The 21,019-nt window shown below is 40.2% G+C and overlaps 1 protein-coding gene across 3 annotated transcripts in view; it reads right to left on the minus strand.

The window, feature by feature from the left end:
* Nucleotides 1-21,019, minus strand: part of LOC132203708 (semaphorin-2A) — a 292,313-nt gene that overhangs the window by 1,550 nt on the left and 269,744 nt on the right. For all 3 annotated transcript variants that reach the window (XM_059631661.1, XM_059631660.1, XM_059631659.1), the window contains 8 exons: nt 11,677-11,784; nt 7,891-8,161; nt 1,653-1,883; nt 1,329-1,565; nt 1,098-1,274; nt 918-1,042; nt 706-857; nt 84-519 (listed from right to left, as the gene is read on the minus strand). In XM_059631661.1, coding sequence (XP_059487644.1) covers nt 84-519; nt 706-857; nt 918-1,042; nt 1,098-1,274; nt 1,329-1,565; nt 1,653-1,883; nt 7,891-8,161; nt 11,677-11,784 — 1,737 coding nt within the window. The remainder of the gene's footprint in view (nt 1-83; nt 520-705; nt 858-917; nt 1,043-1,097; nt 1,275-1,328; nt 1,566-1,652; nt 1,884-7,890; nt 8,162-11,676; nt 11,785-21,019) is intronic.

A 21,019-nucleotide genomic window follows, 5' to 3' on the forward strand; every position in this document is an offset into this window, starting at 1 on the left:
TCGTCACTTCAAATTTGTTTCAAAATTTTTATTTGTGCCAAAAATATAAATTCATGCTAATATTTAAACAGAATTGAACTCACTTCCTGTTTTCTCTCCCAATTCTTCATGGCCAGCTTGTACTTTTCAAACTCGTGGCACCAATCTGAGTAGACCTTCTGGTAGTCCTGAGACTTGCTTGGTGCGCTGCACCGGTGGGCGTCCACGGTAATGTTGTAGCTGCACAGCAGGGAGCCACCGAGGAAGCAGTCGTACCGTCCAGCGTCTGCCTCGCGCACCCCAATGATGACCAGGCCGTGCTCAGAGGTCTCGATGTACTTGTCTGGCCGGAAGGTGATCTGGTAGCGACCCTTGTCCCTGCTGTGGTGGTACCAGCTCACTGTCTGGCTGCTCAGCACCTCAGGCATTTTCACGAAGCAGCCCAGGTGCACACTCTGGCCCCAGGTCACCACCATCTTCTTCTTGGTGATGCTTGTTTCGCAGACACTGGCTGAGCTGTTGGTCACATCTTGCAAAAGTCTGAAAATATGATTGGATTTAATTTTAAAATTTGTCTTATAGATTTTTGTAAATAGTAAATTTAAAAAGTCTCATGAAAAATGCATAATTGCATATTAAACTCAATTATTTTAATTGAATTTGCAATACAAGATCAGAAATTATTACTTTTAAAGAATCAAATTTTAATTAAAAACTGGCTCTCACCCTTTGGCATAAGGCTTGCAGGAACTGGTGTCCTTGTCCCATCCGCAGTAGGGGTCGTGGACACATCGGAGGCAGTTGTCATAACGCCTGTTGCACATCACTAGGTCGACCTGGCGCACCCTGTGGTCCGAGGCCACATACAGAGATTTGTGCTGGAAAATTAAATTTTATATTTATTATTTTTTGATAACTTTGAGATCGTATTTTACTACCTTCTGAGAGATTTCCATGATTCTGATTGGCTCCCCTGGAGTCAATTCAAACACATCCAGAAGGTTGGAGAATGAATCTCCATTGGCATCGTACCACTGGACAACTTTGTGCACTTTGCCGTTATCTAAAAAGAAGTACCAGTTAATAATTTTCTTCACAACTTTGTTTCAAAAACTTACTTGAACCAGCGTAGTGAATTGTGTATTCTTGCTCATTTCCATAAGTGATCACTTTGACTTTGTCCACCACAAGATGGGTAAACACCAAATCGCGCTTGTAGAAAACCGGCTTGTGGTTTTCGTGACCCACAGCCGAGTCCATCAGAGGGTGAGAGCGAATAAAGTTCAAAACGGTGTCTAAAAAAAGCAATATTAATTTGTTTGCACATTCACTATTCCAATAAGAAATACCAGGTAGAGTTTCGGTATCGTTGACACACTCGCCTGGTCGAGGCTCAGGCACTTTGTTGCTAAGGACAGGAAGCCAAGCTGAACTGCTAGTGGCCTGCTCTTTGAATTTTCCCTTGAAGACAGTCTGGATGTCTTCGATGGTGAAAGTGCAAATTGCAGAGCCCATCAGACCATTCATCGAGGTAGTGAATGTTGCGTAGAACTTTTCATCATCACCGGGCACTTTGTAAATGCTCTCTGTAATAAAATATGACAAATTAAGGTTTAAAATATAAATTTAAAAATAAATTCCTAAAATTAATATTGTTGAAAAAAGATACTCACGAATCTCGTTGAAGTAGAAAGGAAATTCGCCTGGAATGGAGCAGTTGAGCCTAGCCTTCAAGTAAGTGGCCCAGTTTTGGCTGAGGATGTTCTTTCCTCCAGTGTCCTTCTTGCACACTCTGGCAACCCTCGAGTAGATGTTCTTGCCGCAGTTGATATACTCGACGGCCGTTTCGCGGAAGAAGAAGTAGACGTAGTTGCCGATATCGAAGGATCCGACAAAGTTGGGTTCTGCAATGAAAAGCGCACGAGTTATAATAAAATTATGCAGCAGCTCGAGTGTAAATTTTTCATTTAATAAAACAAGTGGCAGAGACGAAATTGCGTTCTCGGTGTTTCATAAAATGCAAATTTCGCACAGAGAGCAGCCGGGCTTTTCCTCGGCAGTAGTTTGCATTTGGGCTCTCTCGCTGTGTGCCGGAGCAGAGAGCAGGAAAAGCGCAATTTTCTCCATGGGTAAACAGAAAGTAACAAGTGAAATATAAAATGGGAGATGTCACAAATTCGCCCAAAATGAAGTCGGCGCACGCGGTGGGCTCCCCTTTTTGCATACACGCGCCGAGTTCATTTGGCGCTCGCCTCGCTCGCTCTTGTGCCTTTTATTTTCACTAACAAGCCAGGGTTTGTTCAAAATTCTGTGACGTTTCGGACAGCGAGCGCAGGTGAATTTTAAAAGTATACATTTGTCAGCGGAGAGCGCTATCTGCAGCCGACTGTGTTCGTTAAAGGCCAAAAATTAAATTACACGGCGCATGAATCTTTTTTATTATTATCCTGCCTGCTGCTTTTGCGCCGCGCGGTGTAATCAAGAGCTGCTGGGTGGAAGAGACAAGCGGCAGCACAAGAATTATCATCATCAAGCCTTCTCTTTTTCTCCCTTCTTCATTTACATTCGTCGAGAGCTTTACGCGGAATGAATGAATTCGTCGTTTGTTCAACAAAATGCCGCCGGATTTGGGACGAAAAAAGTAGCCGGCAAAAATCAGTTTTGCTTGAAGCGGCGTGTATCTCTTTCTTACATAATCAACTGAATAAGCCACCCTGACTTGAATGCATAATGAATTTCGTTTCGTCGCCAGCTAGAAAATGGAAAATGTTAACGAACCTGCTTTTCCTCCAAATTAGCAAGACAGCATCACGATTAATTTTTTCTAATCCAGGTTACATAATCAGATTGTCGGGCGTAATCCGCGAAATGAAACCTTTTCCCAATGAGTGCGCTGATTCTATGCTTGGCAAACTCTTTACCCAAGCGGCACACACGCAAAATTGCAAACGCAATAACGACGGAGCTCTCTCGCTTAATCCAGCTTTAATTTACTCGACGCGGCACAAAAGGGCTAAAAATTATTATTCTATTAAATTTTGGCTGCGAGCGGCTTTTTCTCCCAGGAATTACATTTTGCTTCGTCCGACGAGCACCCGGTGGTGTCGGGGGTGCTGATTCAGCCCTTACTTATCTGCGGTCCTTCACTCACTTTCTCGCACGGGGTAAAAACCACCCGAGCACATCCTCCAGAGGCCGTCCTGCATATCACTTTTTGTATATTTTAAATGCGGCCGACGAGAGATATATCCAGAGCCTGCCCGCCGGCTATGCAGAAAAACGACTCTTTCCTCCTCCATATACGCGGTCAGCACATTTCCGAAAGTTTTTTAAATTGATGTTTGCCTCGATGGAATAAAATACGGGAAAAGTTCACTCGGTCGACTTAGCGTATTAAATCGGCAGCTGCGTCAATTCCCAAAAAGAGATTAAAAATTTTTAGTCGAAATCGAAAAAACAAACAAATTTCTGCTTTTAAAAGTGCGCGGATTAATCGACGGTCTCTATTTTTGCAGCGTGTTGTTTCAATGGTAATTACCTCTGAATGATTTGCGAAAGCGACACACAATGGAGTGCTTTTAAAAATTAATTCGCAAGTGCACGCCCGGCCGAGCGGCAACGATGGCAAGCAGAGGGGACACGTCGAGCAGCTTTTATTTCATTTAAGGCAAAAAGCACTTCGAAGGGGCAAATAATGCAAATGCAGCCGAGGGAAAATGGAAATGACACACACGTGATAATGACGGGGAGTCTGCTAATGCACATAAAGAGATCACAGCAACGGCCGTAAATAGGAGAGAGCGGCTGATGACAGGGGAGGCGCCCCGTTCCCAGCAAAGAGCCTACGGCGGTGCAACCTATCTTCAATGAAAATTCGCCTATGTACTGTACCCTCTACTACCTACGCGGGCTATGTCGGGGAAACATTGTTAAAAATCCCTGCGTCGTGGAAATTTAACCGAAACTTTTGCCACTCCTTATTGAAGCCGGTAAAATATAGAAATTTCAATTTTAATAACAGACTCCAAAATTTTTAGAACCGCTACTTTTATCCATTTCCAATCATAAAAATGCATTTCTCTAGAGATTTTTTTTAGTTTATCTTATTTTAATTTTTGATAGGGATATTATATATATTTTTTAAATTTTCATCCAAAAAATCTACCTCCCAATTGCTAATTTATTATTATTATTTTATTACAAAATTTCTAATACAATACAGTAAAATTCTCAACATTAATTATGGAAAATGACCAGTAAATTTGCGTGAATTTTTTATATTCCTCTCATGAAAAATAAATTTAATTTTTTTAAATATCTTATAAAAGCCAAAAGTGGGCAATTGGTGTTAATATTTCACTAAAATTTCGCAGAATAATGATGTTGTATGTACTTTCTCAATGAAATTTTTACAAGGCTAAAGTTTTATCAGTGTTAAAAAGCGACCGTCACATTCAGTCCTCGCTCATCTCTGGTTATCAGATAGAGCGATCAGTCATTTGGGCGCGCTCAGCGCAAAGTGCACACACACCTCGAACGCCTCTGGCCACGTCGACCGCAACTCAATGAAGAGCTGTGTAGAGCAACTTGTTCTTTGCTTTCAACCGCAAGAATAAATAATAATTCTCCCCCTGTCAGCGCGGCGCTGTGTCGATAGCAACCCGCGGCGGCTCTTCACTGAGCGCGATCGGAATTTATCCCCCTGAGCGGTGAATTAACATTTCTAAAGAACCAACAACTTGAAACCGATGATGAGGCGCCTTGTTGTGTTCTGCGCTCTGTTTTCTCTGCATTGCTCATCCCTATACATGGATGCGCCGCGTGCTGCTTTTCGCTCATTAAAACTTGCACCAGTCAATAAGAGCAGTCCCGACTTTTGTTTTCAGTCTTTTTAATTGCACAGCAAAAAATCCAGACTTGGAAATTCTGAAAATTTAAAGAGAACTGAAAATCAAATTTCTCTCGTCGTGTGACAGGTGTAAATCCCAGAAAATTCAATGTTGACAGACGAAGGCACGTCATTAAAACAAATCCGTTCTCGACGTGTCCAGGCTTTCGCGTCTCATTAATGCGTTTGAGCGACAGACACACGCTTGGCACTTAAATAAATAATAATCTCCGGCTGCTGCCTCTGGAGAGCAAAAAATAATTCATGGAATGAGCTTTCGCGCATCCCTCTCGCCACCGACACGCTCCAAAATTTATCATCGCGACTATTTCTGGCTAGTCATCTCATTTCATATTCAAAAGCCTCTCTGCAGCTTTTACGAGCAAACAAAAATACTTGGACGTGCACAGCCGCCTTCTTAGCAGCAGCCGGGAAAGAATTTTTCTGCCGAATCAGGGCGCATTTTATTGCTTTTTTACAACTGGCGTCCGTGTTTTTCCGCGCGCAACCCTCTTGTCCGGCGCGCGAAACCGCTGTTTAATTTTGACGAGGCGTATTAAAAAAATTTCCTTTGACGCGGCTGGAAAAGAGTGGCGGCTCTTTTTGAAGTGCGGCAGCCTCTTTGTTTTTGCCCCTCAAACTAACTAATGTGACGGCAAACGAGTGGCGCAAAGCGGCGCCTCTTCAGCCTCGCAGGCCACTGAGCCGACAAGTAACGAAATTTGCGTGCAACCGGCCACGCACTTAACCCTTTATCGATTGATTGTTTTGTCAAAGGGACCAAACTGGCCATCGGAGCGAATGCACGCAAGGGGGTCGGTGTTTCACATTGTGCATTTGACACTGACGACTATCAGATTGCAATCAGATGATTGGATTTACAAATGATGGCCGCGCCCAGGCACCTACCAGATCGATAACGTTTGTGCAATTCAAAGGTACTTATCAGAGCAAACTAAAAATTAAGTGAAACTTGAATGCTTAAAATTTCAAGGGAAAAATAAGAAACGGAACCATCAATTTTATCCCTCTCACCCGTCATGAAGAAATAGCAAGCAGAGTTGCAGCACCACGCTTTATTTCACAAGTTGTGGTCAAAAATCAGCAGGGGTGGCGAAACTTTTCTAAAGCTGAGGCGTAAATCAATTGATAACCGCCGCCAGCGAGTAATTTTTCCCTCCTTTTATTCTCCCCGCGGTCGTCGGCTGCATTTGCTGACATTTATTCTCGAACTTGTTTCCTCCCTTTTTTCCTTCTAATATAACATGTAGGTGATAAAATCAATAAATTCCATAGCTTGAAGGAAATCTTCCGATTTCCGTGTCGCACCCTTATCTTTTCGTTTTGTTCCAACGAGAGGGAAAGATGTATACATCTTGCGCAAGTTTAATATAAAACAATGCAGCACGGAGAGAAGAAAGCAGCCAGCGTCTCTTATTTGCAAGCGCGCAACCTGTTGTTTTAGCGAATTTAATTTCGCTCCATTATTACACGGCTGGTGAAATTTATGCGGAAAAGAAGCTGCGTCGCCCCTGGCCTTCTAGGTGTCGTGAAACGAAAAGAGAATTCTGCATCGCACAAGTTAATAGGAAAGAGGAGCGTTTGGGAAATTCGCCAACAAAAGCGGCATCACAATGAGACGGGCGGCGGGGGAATATCAAAGAACGCGCGGCGGCTGGTGTTCTTTTAACAATTTGTCAAAGCTTATAATGCGACTGGGAGGAGAGGAAGCGCACAGAGACGCGCCAAACAAGAGGAAGAAAAAGACAATTTCGAGACTTGTGAGTGAGGGAACTCGGCAAGACAGAAAAACCTCCCTTGAGATTCAGAATTTGAACAGGTGGATTCGAACGTAAACGTATGTTTAGGAATTCCCGAGAATTCTAAAAGTCAGAACACTTTTCTAAATTCGCAAGAGAATTTGAATAATTTAATGAAAATTTTCACGCAGGTCGTAAAAAAGTCGTAACCGATTGATAAGTACAGCAACTTTGCTCATTTTCCAGAGCAATTTTCAGCAGGCACCGTCCCCCCCCTTTCTCAACTCTTGCTTCTTTTTTAAGAGTTCGGCAACAATGGCACGGTCTTTTTACAGCGCGAGGGATTTTAATATCATACTTTGGCCCGCCCGGATGGAAATTTATAGCTTCAGCGACGGCCAGGTGAATTTTATTGCCAGCGTCGCTGCAAACGGCTCGAAAACAATAAACTGCTGGCGAAATAATCATTCGCAATCTCGCGGTCAAGTGCGCCGCCGAGCCGATTTTCCACCCCACCGATCGCTCGGCAAACGGAGAAATGAGTTGCAAAAGTTACAAATTGATCGCGCCGCGCCATATAAGAAGGTAATGAAGCACAAAGAAATTTACGACGGTATCGAGTGCGAGCGCCAGCGTTTTACGAGCAATAAAGCAGCCCTCCTGCGCCATTTGAATATACCAGCACACACAAAGAAACTTTTGCACCAATCACTGCTGCCTGCAGAACACGGCAAATTGAGCAAGAACCGAACCAACGGACGGATGGCTCCTCGGAGAAAGAATCTAATGATTCAGACGGACGGGCGTTTTTCCAGCGGCAGTCACGCGAATGACCCATTAGTCGCGGAAAATGACGGGAAATGCTGCTTTAAATGTAATTACTCGGTCTTTCTTACCGGGTCTGTGCAATTAGGTGATTTATCACGTTTATAAAAAGTGGAATCTAGTTGATGCAGATGAGGAAGGAAATTATAAAAAAAATTCAAGACTATAGTTCAGTTGAAAAACTGCTCTTTTGCATTAGAGTCTAACCACAAATTATTATTCATAAGGCAAGACAGTTTTTAACCATCATTCTAACATTTTGCTCGACTTGAATTTAAATTTTTTTCAATTCAGCTACAAAATAAGGAAATTTTTCCGCCTCTTTTTCAATCTCTCCGCCACTTGATTTTCTAAGTCTAGGCAACCTGTTCAACACCGAAGTATGGCAGGTTGCCTAATTTCGAATTCCGCAGGAGCTATAAAAGTTGTTATACTCACTGTCAAGCCACTTCGAATCGTATTTGATGGTTCTGCGGTACGAGTACTGCTTTCGGCGTGTGGTCATGTTGAAGAGGTCCGTCCTGAAGATGACCGTGTCAGCCTTGGTGAACTCGGCGTTGGTGCCGCTGTACAGACCTGGAAGATCACCAGGGTTGCCTTTTTCAACCCACACTGCTGTCGAGTTGTCGTTGGGATCGTACGGACACTTAGCGACGCCCATGCCGATGCCGGGAACGTAATCGTTGCGCGACAAGTGCGTCAAATTGGACTGTGAACACAGAAAATACAAGAAATTAAAATAGAATAAATACAAAAATGCAATGGATAAAATAATGCAAGTACAAAATATTTTATAATGGAACAATTATTTGTAATTGTAAAATGTTTACTAACAACATTTTGAAATAATTATATTTGAATGCAGAAAAGTTTTAAAGAAATTATATTAAGAAATACTATACAAATGATATACACTTTTAATTTTAATTTTAAAACTTTTAGCGTTCCAGTATGCAGAGATTCCAATAGCAAAAAAATTAAACAAGGGTCCCTTTGTGATCTAGCAAAAGCTCTTTGCTTGGTACAGACAAAGAGCACACAAGCAAAGGGAGCCGCCACGCAAATGCAGCAGGTCGTTTGGGTCGAATCAATCAAAGGCCTGTATCGCCGCTCGGATAAGGCAAACGCGATCGAGAAAAACTTCGTTAGAAAATCTTTCATTAACTTTTTCAAGGGGCTTGAAAGGAAGGAGTAATTGAAACCTTATTGAAGTCAGCAGGAAGGTGCCTTTCTAAAGAAAGCAATCACTTTTTTCCTTCCCCTGCTCCACTCTATACACCGCCCTACTGATAGTCTTTTCTTTTTAAGCGACGACAAAAAGGACTCGCTGCTGGAAACTACTTTCGGTGTAAAGAGCAAAGCGCCGCCTGTAGGCGTGCGTGCAAAAGTTGTGCAATTCCTAAGAGTATGTGTGTGCTCGTTCAAATGGCGCTCGTAAAACGGGCGTTTTTAAAATTAATTCACCGGCATGTGGCAAAAAGAGATAAAAATTGGTGCTTCCGCGCTCGTAAATTTCCTCTCTTGAGATGCGATCGGTTTGAAGCACGCAAGATTTTTGGTACAAGATTTCGGAAAGCTTTCTTAATATCGCGCTCAGGAAGTTTTACTCTAAATAAAAAGCGATAATGAAATAAACTCAGAGCTTCCTCCCTTCCGCTAATTGAACTTGTTCTCTCCAAATTTCACAGAAATTTACACGCCCCTGTAGCAAAAGTGTTTCGCGCAGTTCCCCACGGGGTAGATTTCCTTTCAAAATTCCCAGTTAATTTCGCAGACGGGCCGTGCGCGGGAGATGAATTGGGGAAAGCGGCTGCAAAAGTGGTAATTTTTGCCCTGTGCTACATTTAGAGTGAGCGGGTGGCCTAAGGAGCGGCAATTACCATTTTCAACACCGCAACCAACCCCCGAGGGAGCCATTCTTTCTTCACTTTTGACACGCGAATTCGCTCGTTTTCGCAGCCACGGCCGTTTTGTATTTTACTTTTCGCTTGACGCAACAATTTAGCAGCCGCCGTCGGGCACACGCGCGCTGCAAATCGATGTCGTATTTTTTTTAACACTTCAATTTTTTATCGGCGCCATTGAGCCGCCATCAGCAGAGGCATTATTCGGTTCCCAGAGGATTTGCAGCTGCCGTCGAATAAATTGCGAGTGGCAGTTGTATTTCTGCCGCTGCTCCCTCGCAATCACATCAAGTATTTACATTCCAGCCAGCACATCGATGGAAACGGCCAAATTTATAGGCAGCAAGTTGAAATATTTAATTCTGAAATTGAAATTAACTCGGTATGATATACGGAATCTGATTCTTTTATCAAAATTGTTTAAAAAAATTTACTTATCCAGTAATTCAAATGAACTTCATAATATTAAATTCAATTTATATTCATTATACATAAATTTGATAACAGAAAACTAATGTTTTTAAGTCTGGATGAACAATTGTTGGAAGCGGTAGGAGTTTAATTTCCCATGTTCCTCGCGATGTGGTGGAGAAACAAAGGATAATTTTCCAGCCAACAGCGCCCGTCCTTACAACCCAACGGAGATTTGCAAAAAAAGTAACTCACGGCGCAGCATTTCTAGCTGGCCTGGCGCCGTAGTCGTTGCATTAAATGAAGGCATTTTGTTCCACTCTACTTACTCGCGAAGGAGACTGAGATTTTTGTCCCGCCGTATCCAGCAGTGCGCAGAGGCCATTTTTATTTAAACTAAGACGCTGCTGGCAGCCGGAGAAGCATTATTGTTATTGCCGCCGCTCCTTGCATGCGACTCCACATGAATAAATTTCGCGCCGCGCACCTCACTCTTAAATGTGGTCGTTATGTAATTTCGCTTGGGTTGCCATCATTAAAGAATTTGCTACTTTTCCCTTCTTTTTACAAAATGAGGGCTTATTATTGCTAAAAAAAAGATGCTTGAATTTCTAGTACTGCTTTTTATAAATTGATCTTTTAATAAAATATATATTATATGTTTTGAATAATTCAATTATAATACACGAAAGCAGGCATAAATTGAGATAATTTTTAAATAAAATTTTGCTTACCATTCTCATCAACTTTAAATATTATAATCGTGTATTCTCTCCGAGGAATCAACATTTTCACTATTTTCATATGCGTTTCTTCCCATTGAATTTAATTGTAAAATAACAGATTAGCAAGTTTTAGGCCTCATTATTCACCAAACATTGATTTTGGCACTGTAATTTATGGTCTGAAAATAGACCGTCTAGAAAAGCAAACAGCAACTTCCTCATTTCAGTAGAGGAAATTAAACATGTCAAGAGTGGCGATAGTCCCTGAACAAACCGGGGCAAGACAAACAAAAGATTGCGCACAAATCATTAGAATTGCCTTTTCGCCTCGCACACGTTTCTCCATTCAGCGTCTAATGAGCCGCGTTTCTTCGGGCTCGTGCGGTCGGGTGCTACCTGAAAATTTAAACAGCCTGCGTGTGTGTGGCAAAAAGTTTGCTAGAGAAACAAGGCAGATGTTCTGGCGGTGCGGAAATCTCCTTTGTCTACACAAGAAACGTTATTAGAGCCGCAAAGACACTGAAATTTATACCCTAGGAACTTTGCAATTTGCTCTGGGGAAGAGGAATGGCTTTAATTCTATGCGAGTCCGGAGTTTATTTTGGTACATATACAATTTTGATTTGTATAAAGTCGGTGCCAAATTTAATTTTGAGTCAAAATATTTGCTCTATGCCCGGTGTAGGATGAAATTTCGCAGGCTCACTTTTTCACCCGCCAGGTAGACAGAGCAAGCAGGGCTTTGAGTGGGGCGCAAAGTTAGTTTTGCCCTCGCTGCGAGATAATTCAGTTACGCTCGTGATTCGCATGGTAATCTAATGTGCAAGACACGCATAGCGGCAACAATCTTGCTCTGCCGCTCTCGCAGCACATTGCGCTATGCTAAACAGGGGTGTATTCGCGTACATGTGTCGGCCGGATTTTGCATATTATTGTTTTAAACTGGCGCTTTATGAGCAGCGGTGGCAGATTGACAGACAGACGGAAGACCGCAAAAGCTTCCAACTCGATTACGCACAATGAAAGTCAGCCGCGTTTTGACAAATTGTTTCAGCCCGCCGGCGTCTGCTGTTGACTCGTCCGCCGCGTGCATACCAAGTACGGAACCGACGACAAAACGACAAGAGAGAGACAGTTTTCTTGTGTAATTTAAGCGTTTCGATTTTTCGCCAAACAATACTTACATAGATCACCCAGTCCTTGGGGTTGTGCGCGTTGGTGCCGCACACGTAGAGACGCGTTCCGTCGCCCGTCGGTTGAATCACGCGGATGTGATTACGGCAGTCAAATGCCTGAAACATAGAGACATTCAAAATAAGTACATTGTTCATGAATGACAAAGAAATCATCACAGTTTTTTACAAATGCAATTATCGGACAAAATAAATAAATAAATGGATAAAAAACAAGCGCCATTGTGGGGTTAATTAAAGTCTCAACCAGAAAGTGTATTGTTCCCTCAAATTCAAGCGTCACAAAATACAACAATATAATAATATATGAGCTGATATGCAAATAATATGCCATTTTCATTAAAATTGATATTCAGGGAAATACAGAAGTCTCGTTTGAGAGCTAATTATAACTTATGATATATGATGATAAGAAAAATTAAACAATAAGGATAAAATTTTTAATAAATAAATACTATTACATTTTCTCGTATTAGGCACAAATTATAAAACCGGATTTTATTTAACAAAAAATGAGCCTCTCGAGTGCCAAAATGTTCCACAACAACTACAAGAACGTATATAGAAACTTAAAATAAATATACTTTAAAATGTTAAATTATTATTATTATTAAAAGTTATGCAATCTAATTTTTCTATTTTAACAAAATAATAACTAATTTAAAAAGTTTATCACATTAACACTCTTTATATAATTCGGCTTTTATTCCATAGTTTATTTCAACATCGGCAAAAACCTTAATCCCAGAACTTAACTTTGTAGTGCTTTGTAGCTGAATTTGCACACACATTATAAAAAATAGCAGCAAATCCCCGAGGCAAAAAATTCGGCGAGGAAAAGCACTGTTCAATTTTAAATCCAGCGTTTTCCCAAATTCAGCTCACGCAAGTGAAGCTCTGAATCAATTGATCCTTTGTTATATTTTTCCCCGAAACCGAGAACAAGTAGCCGGCCGGCCACCAATCGATTAGCCACCAAACGGAATGGCCGGCCGGACGTAAAAAAGCGGCAGTTTCGTTTTCGAGGCCGCAAAAAAGAGCACTTGGGCTTGATGACTCGCAAAATTGCAGAGTTTGCCGAGCGATTTACCTCTATTTCTCTCCAGCAGCTGCTTTTGATACAATGAAAACAAACGCCGATTTTTGCATTTGGCTTTTGATCTGGCAAGAGAAGCCAATGCTAATCCCACTCGCATTTATTGGCGCCGTCCTGCTTTCCACTTTTTATTTTTGTATACATTTCGGCAAGGACATTTCTCTCTCTGCTGGGATGAAATAACGCCGTCGGATACACGCGTATGAATAAAGTAATCGAGAGAGCACGGCTCCATTTGTTATTGGCTGCCGTTATATAAATCCTTTCTGCGCCACTGCTTTTGTCCGGGAGGAAAAAAATACATTGTCCGGGCGTTTTAATAAATGATTGCAATGAGCCAAGTGACTGGTTTGTAAATCAAATCATTTGCAAGACTTGGTGGAAATGTTAAATTTGCTCAATTTGTGCCCAACATTATGTGAAAGTTATATTGAAACTCCCATTCTAAATTTAATCAGATATATCTTGCAAAAAATGATTTATCTTCTATCATTTTGGTTTTGAAAAATTGTTAATTTAATAAGTATGGAAACTAACAAAAAGATTTAAATACTTATTCACGTTTGAATAGAACAATAAATTTATATACAAAAATTAAATCAACATTTTCACGAGTTGAAACTCGCTCTCAAAATAAACAAGCAAAGTTGTAGCGAGGTGACATTTACGCTGTTTGAAAATTAAACCTTTACTTTACAATACGGTAGATCCAAGCTGAACCTATTTGCAATTTAATTTGCTGAGCATTGTTCCAGTCGGACAGAGTCACTGAATATCTGCCGTAAATTCGATACCGTGTGTGCGGACGAAACAACATTAAACAGTGCACATGGCAGGCGGTATTATTTGCAAGGGGTGGCCTCTCTGTCCATTTTGTATGTGACCATTTGGCGTGACAGAGATAATATTAAATTATTTGCCGGTCCGGTGGTGGTTTAGCTCTGGCTCTGCAAACTCCAAACAGAGTTTTGACACAAATTTGCATACAACACGGAGAGCAAACTGATCGGATTCGTTCGAGGAAGACATTAATTAAATATGCCGAGTGTGGAAATAATAAATTTGGGCGAGTGAAAGAAAATCAGCAACTTTTGGCTTGCGACTCGGCGCCGAGAGTTGGCACGAGAGAATTTTGGCTCCATTTGCCCTCGCTCGTAATTCTGCATTACAGTTTCAGACGAGAGAGCGACCGCCTGCCTGCGTCCCTGGCGAGGCAGAAATTGCTTTGGTTGTGTGCTTGCTCGCGAGGAGCGAGTCCTATTTTAGAGCCGCCTCCTGTTGTAATCCGGCCCCGCTGCTATTAGGGTCATTGTGCGCCAAGAAAGGGTGAAACACCCCAAGAACGTAATGCCGCGCCGGCCTGATTTATCGCGACGGGCTGATTGAAAGAGCAACCGCCTGCTTTTTCACCCCAAAACCCGAATTATTCGCGCGCACTTTCGAGAGACGCCTTACTCCACTGCGGCTCATCTCCCTAGCGAGAAAAGGCGCCCAGCCAATATATATCCCGCTGATAAAAATTCACAAGCTATTTTCAATTTCAATGAGAAACCAATAAGGAAACTGTCAGACACCAAATTCAATCAAATGTGCAGAATTACTTGTTTTCAGAGGAAGTAAAAGGATTTAAGAAGGCTTGTTTATTTTTAGCTTTTCATTATCAGAGCTCTTTTAACTTAATATGCAGCCTGAGGAACTACAATCGAACAAAAAAAAAAAAAAAAAAATATTCACGTTTTAAAATATACGTAAAAAAGAATCTCTATTTATAAATTTTGATGAAAGGTTAAAACATGATATATAATCATAATTGATTTGATTTAATACATTTTAAAAACTTTTTTCACTGTAATTGAAAATAATTATAAAAATATTTTCTTTTCAATGATCAGAAATATGAATTTTAAAAAGGATTTTGGGGTAAATATGAAATTGAAAAGTATGCACTGAAAGCGATTAACAGATTAATTTAAAACAAATGAAAAATTTATCACAAATTTCAGTTATAAATAGGTTCAGATATATACATATAATGTCATATGGTAAGATTTTTTAAATATCTCCATGCGGTGACTGAAATTGCTTTTGACTTTTTCCTTCTCTTTAGAAATCGAGAGCTCTATTCGATCCAGTGCAGCAGAGCGGCTTTGGCGAAAAGTAGTTTGTTTGTCAGAGCGCGGCGGATAAAATTCCTGACTGAGCCAAGAGGAAAAGTAGGAAAAGAAGAGGCACTGGCGCGCGCATATTACGGCGAGAGATAAGCCTCGAGAAATAAAGCAGCAGTCATATAGCTGTTCTTTTTTCGGTCTTATCTCGGCGAGGAAAACAAGGAAGAGAGTAGAGCACGTCGAGGTTAACGGCGCCAAATAACAGCGCTCTGTTTTGATACCAGACGAACCAATCAACTTTTGGCCAGAAAAAATACACACATAGAGAGAGAGAGAAAGAACAATCGCGCTTTTTCATCTTTCGTTGGGGGCCATTTTTCCGGCTAATATCCGCGCCCACCCAGCTCGTAAATTTTCAAAACTCTCTCGGATTATAAGAGTATATTATATAAAAAAAAGAGTTCAGCTTGGGGCTTAACTCATATTCGTTGCACAGAGGCGGATCAATTTGCTTTGTGTTTTCATTGCTGCCCTGCCGCCGACAGCTTAATAGAATAATTGCTTGTGTTTGAACTCTACCGAAAAAAGGGTTGAGCAGACAAAAATCAACCAAAGTAAATTTTTTGCTCGGAACCAATAGATTTCAAAAGATTCAGTGCTTCAGATGCAATGGAGGGTGAATAATTATGCAAAAGGCAAAACTCATCCTTTCTCAACTCTATATAAATTTGAATTGCTCTCTATTTGAAAGCGCAGCTCATTGTCGGCGGGCTGCCAACAAAAGCGGCTCAACTTGCAAGATATTTGCCCGTCAACTTAAACTTCGTAAAACTCTTCTCCCGTTCCCCCTGATTAAAAATTAACGTGATCATCCATGTGTGCAGCTGAAATGAGATGCACAGCCGAGCAACTTTTCTCCACTCTTTGTGTTCACAACATGCCAAGTGTGCAAATAATTGCCGCGCCTGCAATTTATATAAGTATTTGCCTATCTCGTCGATATACGCAAAGTTTGCTCAGCAGGATTGTGCACATATTTCTATCGAGAGTTGGTTTAATTGGCAATTATTCCGCCGAGCAGGCATCAGGAGAAAATTCTAATCCAGCGGCACGGAAAAAGAGGCAAAAACATGCACAATGCTAGTGTTGCGGCGTTATAATGAGCTGGTTTGCCCAACTTTTGTTGCTAGGATTTATTTCTATAATTTTTTTTATTTCGCTTTTTCCTTTCCACCTCAACATTGTATGTTATTGAAGAGAGGCTTCCCTAATCCAGAACGAGCAAAATATTTTGCCAAATTTTTAAAGCTATTATTATAAACTACTTGTAATTTAAATAACTGCTCTGAGAACGTCATGGTGACGTTTTTATTTTTTTTTTATTTTTAATGGAAATTTTTATATAGAAAACCTTTCGTACGTAGGCAAAAGATAGATGTCATTTCAGAACACCCCAGGTTATTAAAAGTTGCGAATCAGCTTTTTTGAATTGGGATATTCCTCTTGATAAACATATCTTGTCAATGGCGAAATTTCATTTTTTTTCTCAGCGAGAACGAGTTTATTTTTTCTGCCCTTTCGCGTGTGGTGGAAAAGGTGGTGGGAAATCTTCGCTGAATATCTCATGAGCTTATGCAGCAGGTAAGGAGGAAAGTATCCAATATTCCTTTACAGCGCCGTAAGAGGATATGCGCGCACGCTTATTTCTGCTTATTTTCCTGCGGCTGCCGCTGCTGCAAGTGAATTTCGTATGCATTATTCAGCACGCACCGGTGGAGCAGCCGAATTCTCACGCAGGCGGCCAGGCTATTGGAAAAGAAGGGTCGGAATTGCAAAAGAGAATTCGAAGGGAAATTGCGAGATCAAACAATCGCGCTTAAAACTGCCGCCGCCACTTTAATGGAATTTTTAAAATAGCATCATTTGTTCATGGAAGTGGAAGAATTTGATCCTCAGGGATGTTTGCAAATAAACCTTTTGCCTGTTTGCCAGTTTCAAAGGGAATAATAAATATCCAAATATTTAAAAAAAAAGCAGAGGGTCAAAAGATATATACAATCGCTTAAAACACAAATACTTCAATAGCATTCTAATTTTCCACGTAAAAGCCGATTAGCCAAAATTTTACTAATTTAATTATTTCCCGTTTTGAGTGGATCTTTGGGTTTTAAATTTTTAATAAGTGTTTAATGTGTGAATAAGGATAAGATTTCATAATTGAAATTATTTAGGATTATAAACAAATTAGGAGTGACGCAGATAACCATTACCAAAACAACTCCAGTTCAAGGAATTATTTTTGTGTGCCATTACTCAGGCGACAAACAGTGTGAATAATATTGTATTCCTTGCGGCGCATTGTATTTCGAGAACTTTCATGTAAATACGTATTGTTTGACTGTCGCGTTAATGAGAATAATAAGCGCGTGATGGGTAGGAGAGGGCAACGCTGATTTTTCTATAAATTGATAATGTAAGCCAAGCTTGGAGCTTTTTCACTTTCGTTCTGGGGCTGTCACTTTGTCCGGCAGATGCCTGCCGCGGTGTCTGAATTTTGTCAGACATAGTTCGTCTTTAGGAAATGTAAGTGTTTATTGTTATATTGTGTATTGCCACTGATAATTTTGTTATTTCACTGCTGATTAAGAAAAATGGGTTCAAATGATTTAGTTAATTTGACAGGTAGGGCCAGATGTATTTTAATTTCTGCATATTTTATTGTATTTTATTTATGTATATTTTGTAGTATTTATTTCAATAACTAATGTTAATTAAACACTTGATCCTGCATTTTATTCCTTATTGGCTGGCTTATCCACACTCCTTTTTAATGATTAGTATTTTTCAGTCAATTCAATTCAATTAATTTCTCACGCTACCAATTAAATAAAGAGTTCTTGATTCATTTTGAGTGACTGATTACTAAAACTTACTAAAACTGTAATGTCGTTATTTCGGGCTTAGAATTTTGGGGAAATTCAGTGGGCAGAGTAACGTGCATTCACATGGTGGCAGCGGTGGGATACGCTTGCAATAGTTCATTTTATCCCCAATTGGTTTATTTAATTGCAAGTCCCAGCCAATTTAAGGTTTTCTTTGCGGATGAGTGGTTGAATATTTTATATTTGATGGAATTTTAAGAGTTAATCGGAGGATAAGTGAGATTTTTCATTTTTTTATTATTCATTTCTTGCACTTTAACGTGGCTGACAATTTCAGCAGGTACTTTGGTGGTCAAAGTGGACCAAGTACTTCCTGTGTTCCTAAAAGGCAATAATGGTTGGATATACGAGTTATTTCTGGGAATAATAGCATTTGCAAGGCAATGATCGTTTTATTTTTATATGAGAGCATTGAGAATAATGTTCACTTATTCGTTAATAGAGCATACTTTTTGTCACTCCCGCATTGCGGAAAGAAGAGCAATTAAAAAAAAAAAACATTTTTTCTTTTGGTTGCACATTCACACACTAGTGGCTGAGCAAACCGTTTCGGGTTTGTGTAAAAGTGCAGATTGTGGTTTTGGATTTGTTTAAAAGAATTGTTTAAAGAATTAGTTGAAAAAAAATTAATTCCTTAAAGTGCTAGCAGCGAATAAGTTGTACATGGCATGAGAGTAATTGGTGGTTGTTTGTTGTGTTTTGATTATTTTATTTTACTAATCAAGCATGGATTATTGAGGGTTTGAAAGTTTAATGTGCGTGATTGTTTCTTTTTTGCTCTCATATAGAACAGTGTCAGACTGAGAGAAAATGAGTGTGAGCGATGCCGCGGCTGTATAAATGCTAGTAAAAATGCTTTGCAAGTTGTTCTATATTAGTTTTGTTTGTATTTGATTGCTAATTTTCATTAGCAAAGGTCACCCGTGAGGTCCAACAAAGTTGCCTATGGGAATATCCGTGCGTTGAGTCGGAATTGATTTAAATTAAAGTAGTTTCCGCTTTTAAAAGTTGGGAAGGTCGGCGCACTGAGGTGGCTGATGAAGAAAGACCAGTTTAATTGTTTCAATTCGCCACCAGTAGGGGCACAATTAAGGGTGTAATTTCACATTTTTTGTAATGGGATCAATTATTACCCGCGGGAAGTAGGAATATCAGTGCGTTTTTTCGAGTAGCAAATTTCCAAATGCGAGAATCCTAGGTTAGCTATTGGTAAATTTGAGTCTGCTCCCAGCTCAGCCTGACAAACTGAGCATTCAAATCGAGCTCGTAAAATAGTGCCAAAAACATAGACCTTAATCTTGTCAAGTTTTCATGGAAAAAGGGAAGCTTACAATTTTATTTAAGTCCTGAAAAAAAAAATACATCTGGACAGAATTTCATGCCGAAGTTTTCTTTTTCTGCTTTTCAAAGATTCTACAATAGGCCAAATTTGAATGCCTTATTGAAGAGGGTCTGGAAAGTTTTTAAATGGGAATTGATGACGATTATCAGCAGTGAAGGCAAGATTACGCGAGTTGGAACACATAACAATAGCACTTTCAGCGAGTCCACAAAATTTTTCTGGGCGTTTTAATTCCACTTTCGCAGTGTCCGAGAAACGCAAAATTTATTGTGGAAAAATTTCTTAACGTTTCTTTTTCTTTTCTTTTTTTGTAGCATGATAACATGTTGGTTCGCTAAGGTCTGTCGACAACCCAAGGCGACACATGATTTCAGCGTTTTTCATTTAGTATATTTTTTTATTTTAATTAATTAGCAACACTTGATTTTGATCAGCTAGGTAATTTTAATCTATGAACTTAAATTACCCTGAAAATTTTTGCTGTTCTAGTTTATCGCAGACGTTGGGCCAAATTAGAGGCAAATTCCAGTTGTTTGATCTAAAATCGTAATTTTCTTTCAAGCCATTTCTAGCGATCATGAGGGATTCAACTTATTAAGTCGGAATCATAATTATGAGCTTTCCTCCTTAAGAGCCTTTGCGGAAAAAAATGGGAGGGAGTTAAACTGAGACGCTAACTTTGGTGAAATATTTTTTTATTATGAGAAAGCCAACCTTTTGTGACATTGTGACATATAGCATAGAACTCTTCCAAAACAGGGTGGATTTCGCTCTTTATGCGTAAATAGACTCCACATTTTATATTTCTCTAACTTCTCTTCAGTGAGCCTTTTGTTGGAGTTGGGGCGACTTTACGGTTCGCACTTATTTTGCTTTCAAGCAAATGAAAATGAGGGCAGGGATTTTTGACATTTTTGAACTGCCTAACGGGGAGAAATCATTTCATATCGTCCGAATATTTCATCATCATTTAATCTGGTGTCTGATTTTTCCATGTCGCAGGAAGCGCTGTTATGGCCGTTTTATAGGACGGGATTGGCGGTTTCCAGAATCAGACTAGCGCCAATCTTCTACTGAAGTCCGGGGCAACATTTGGTTTGCCATGGCCTTGCCTTAGGGCAGACCAACATTTTTGGGCAGATATTTTGATCTGCAATTTGATGAAGAATCATTCTCATCTTTTAATTTATCATAATCAACTCATTCTAATATTAACTCTGATTGGTCATTTAAGGGGAAAGAACTGACCGAAAAATGGGCATTTCATGTCAATGTAATTCAGAGGTTTTTAAATCAGAGTTGGTTGTATCAATGAGACCGCAAGGATGTTATATTTGAGTAATGGGAATTTGAGTTTATTACAATCTTTTTATTTTTTTTTTATTCTTTTTGGAGCTCATACGTGTGATAAGGTTACCTGATGAAGAAGATGCCTATTGCTGCACCACCGAAAGCCTTTCACCTGTCTCTGCATCCTACTGATATTGAGAACTTTGCCGCGATAGCGGGTGCACACTGAGCAAAATGGACTTAATGGTTAAACGATGACGAGAATGATCTGGTTGACGTAAGCCCAACGACCTGCAGACTATGGTAACTGAGTAGAATTCGACACTTGGAGGGTAATTCGCAAGTGGCAAAGAAAATGCCGCGGTCCTCCTTGCCCTAACCTCTATTCAGTAATTAGCTGTTTTCAGGTAACATTCACGCGCATGAGTGTTCGCTTTACGAAATGCTGTTGGCCGTCCACACCCTCAAGATCTAATGAGTCATCTGCATCGGTCTCCCCTGTTGCGACAAATGTCCCACAGAGTCAGCGTCTGACTGTCTTCATTTTGATGAGGTT

Source organism: Neocloeon triangulifer, unplaced genomic scaffold, assembly GCF_031216515.1.
Source record: "Neocloeon triangulifer isolate White Clay Creek 2 clone unplaced genomic scaffold, ASM3121651v1 ptg000017l, whole genome shotgun sequence".
Lineage (NCBI taxonomy): Eukaryota > Metazoa > Arthropoda > Insecta > Ephemeroptera > Baetidae > Neocloeon > Neocloeon triangulifer.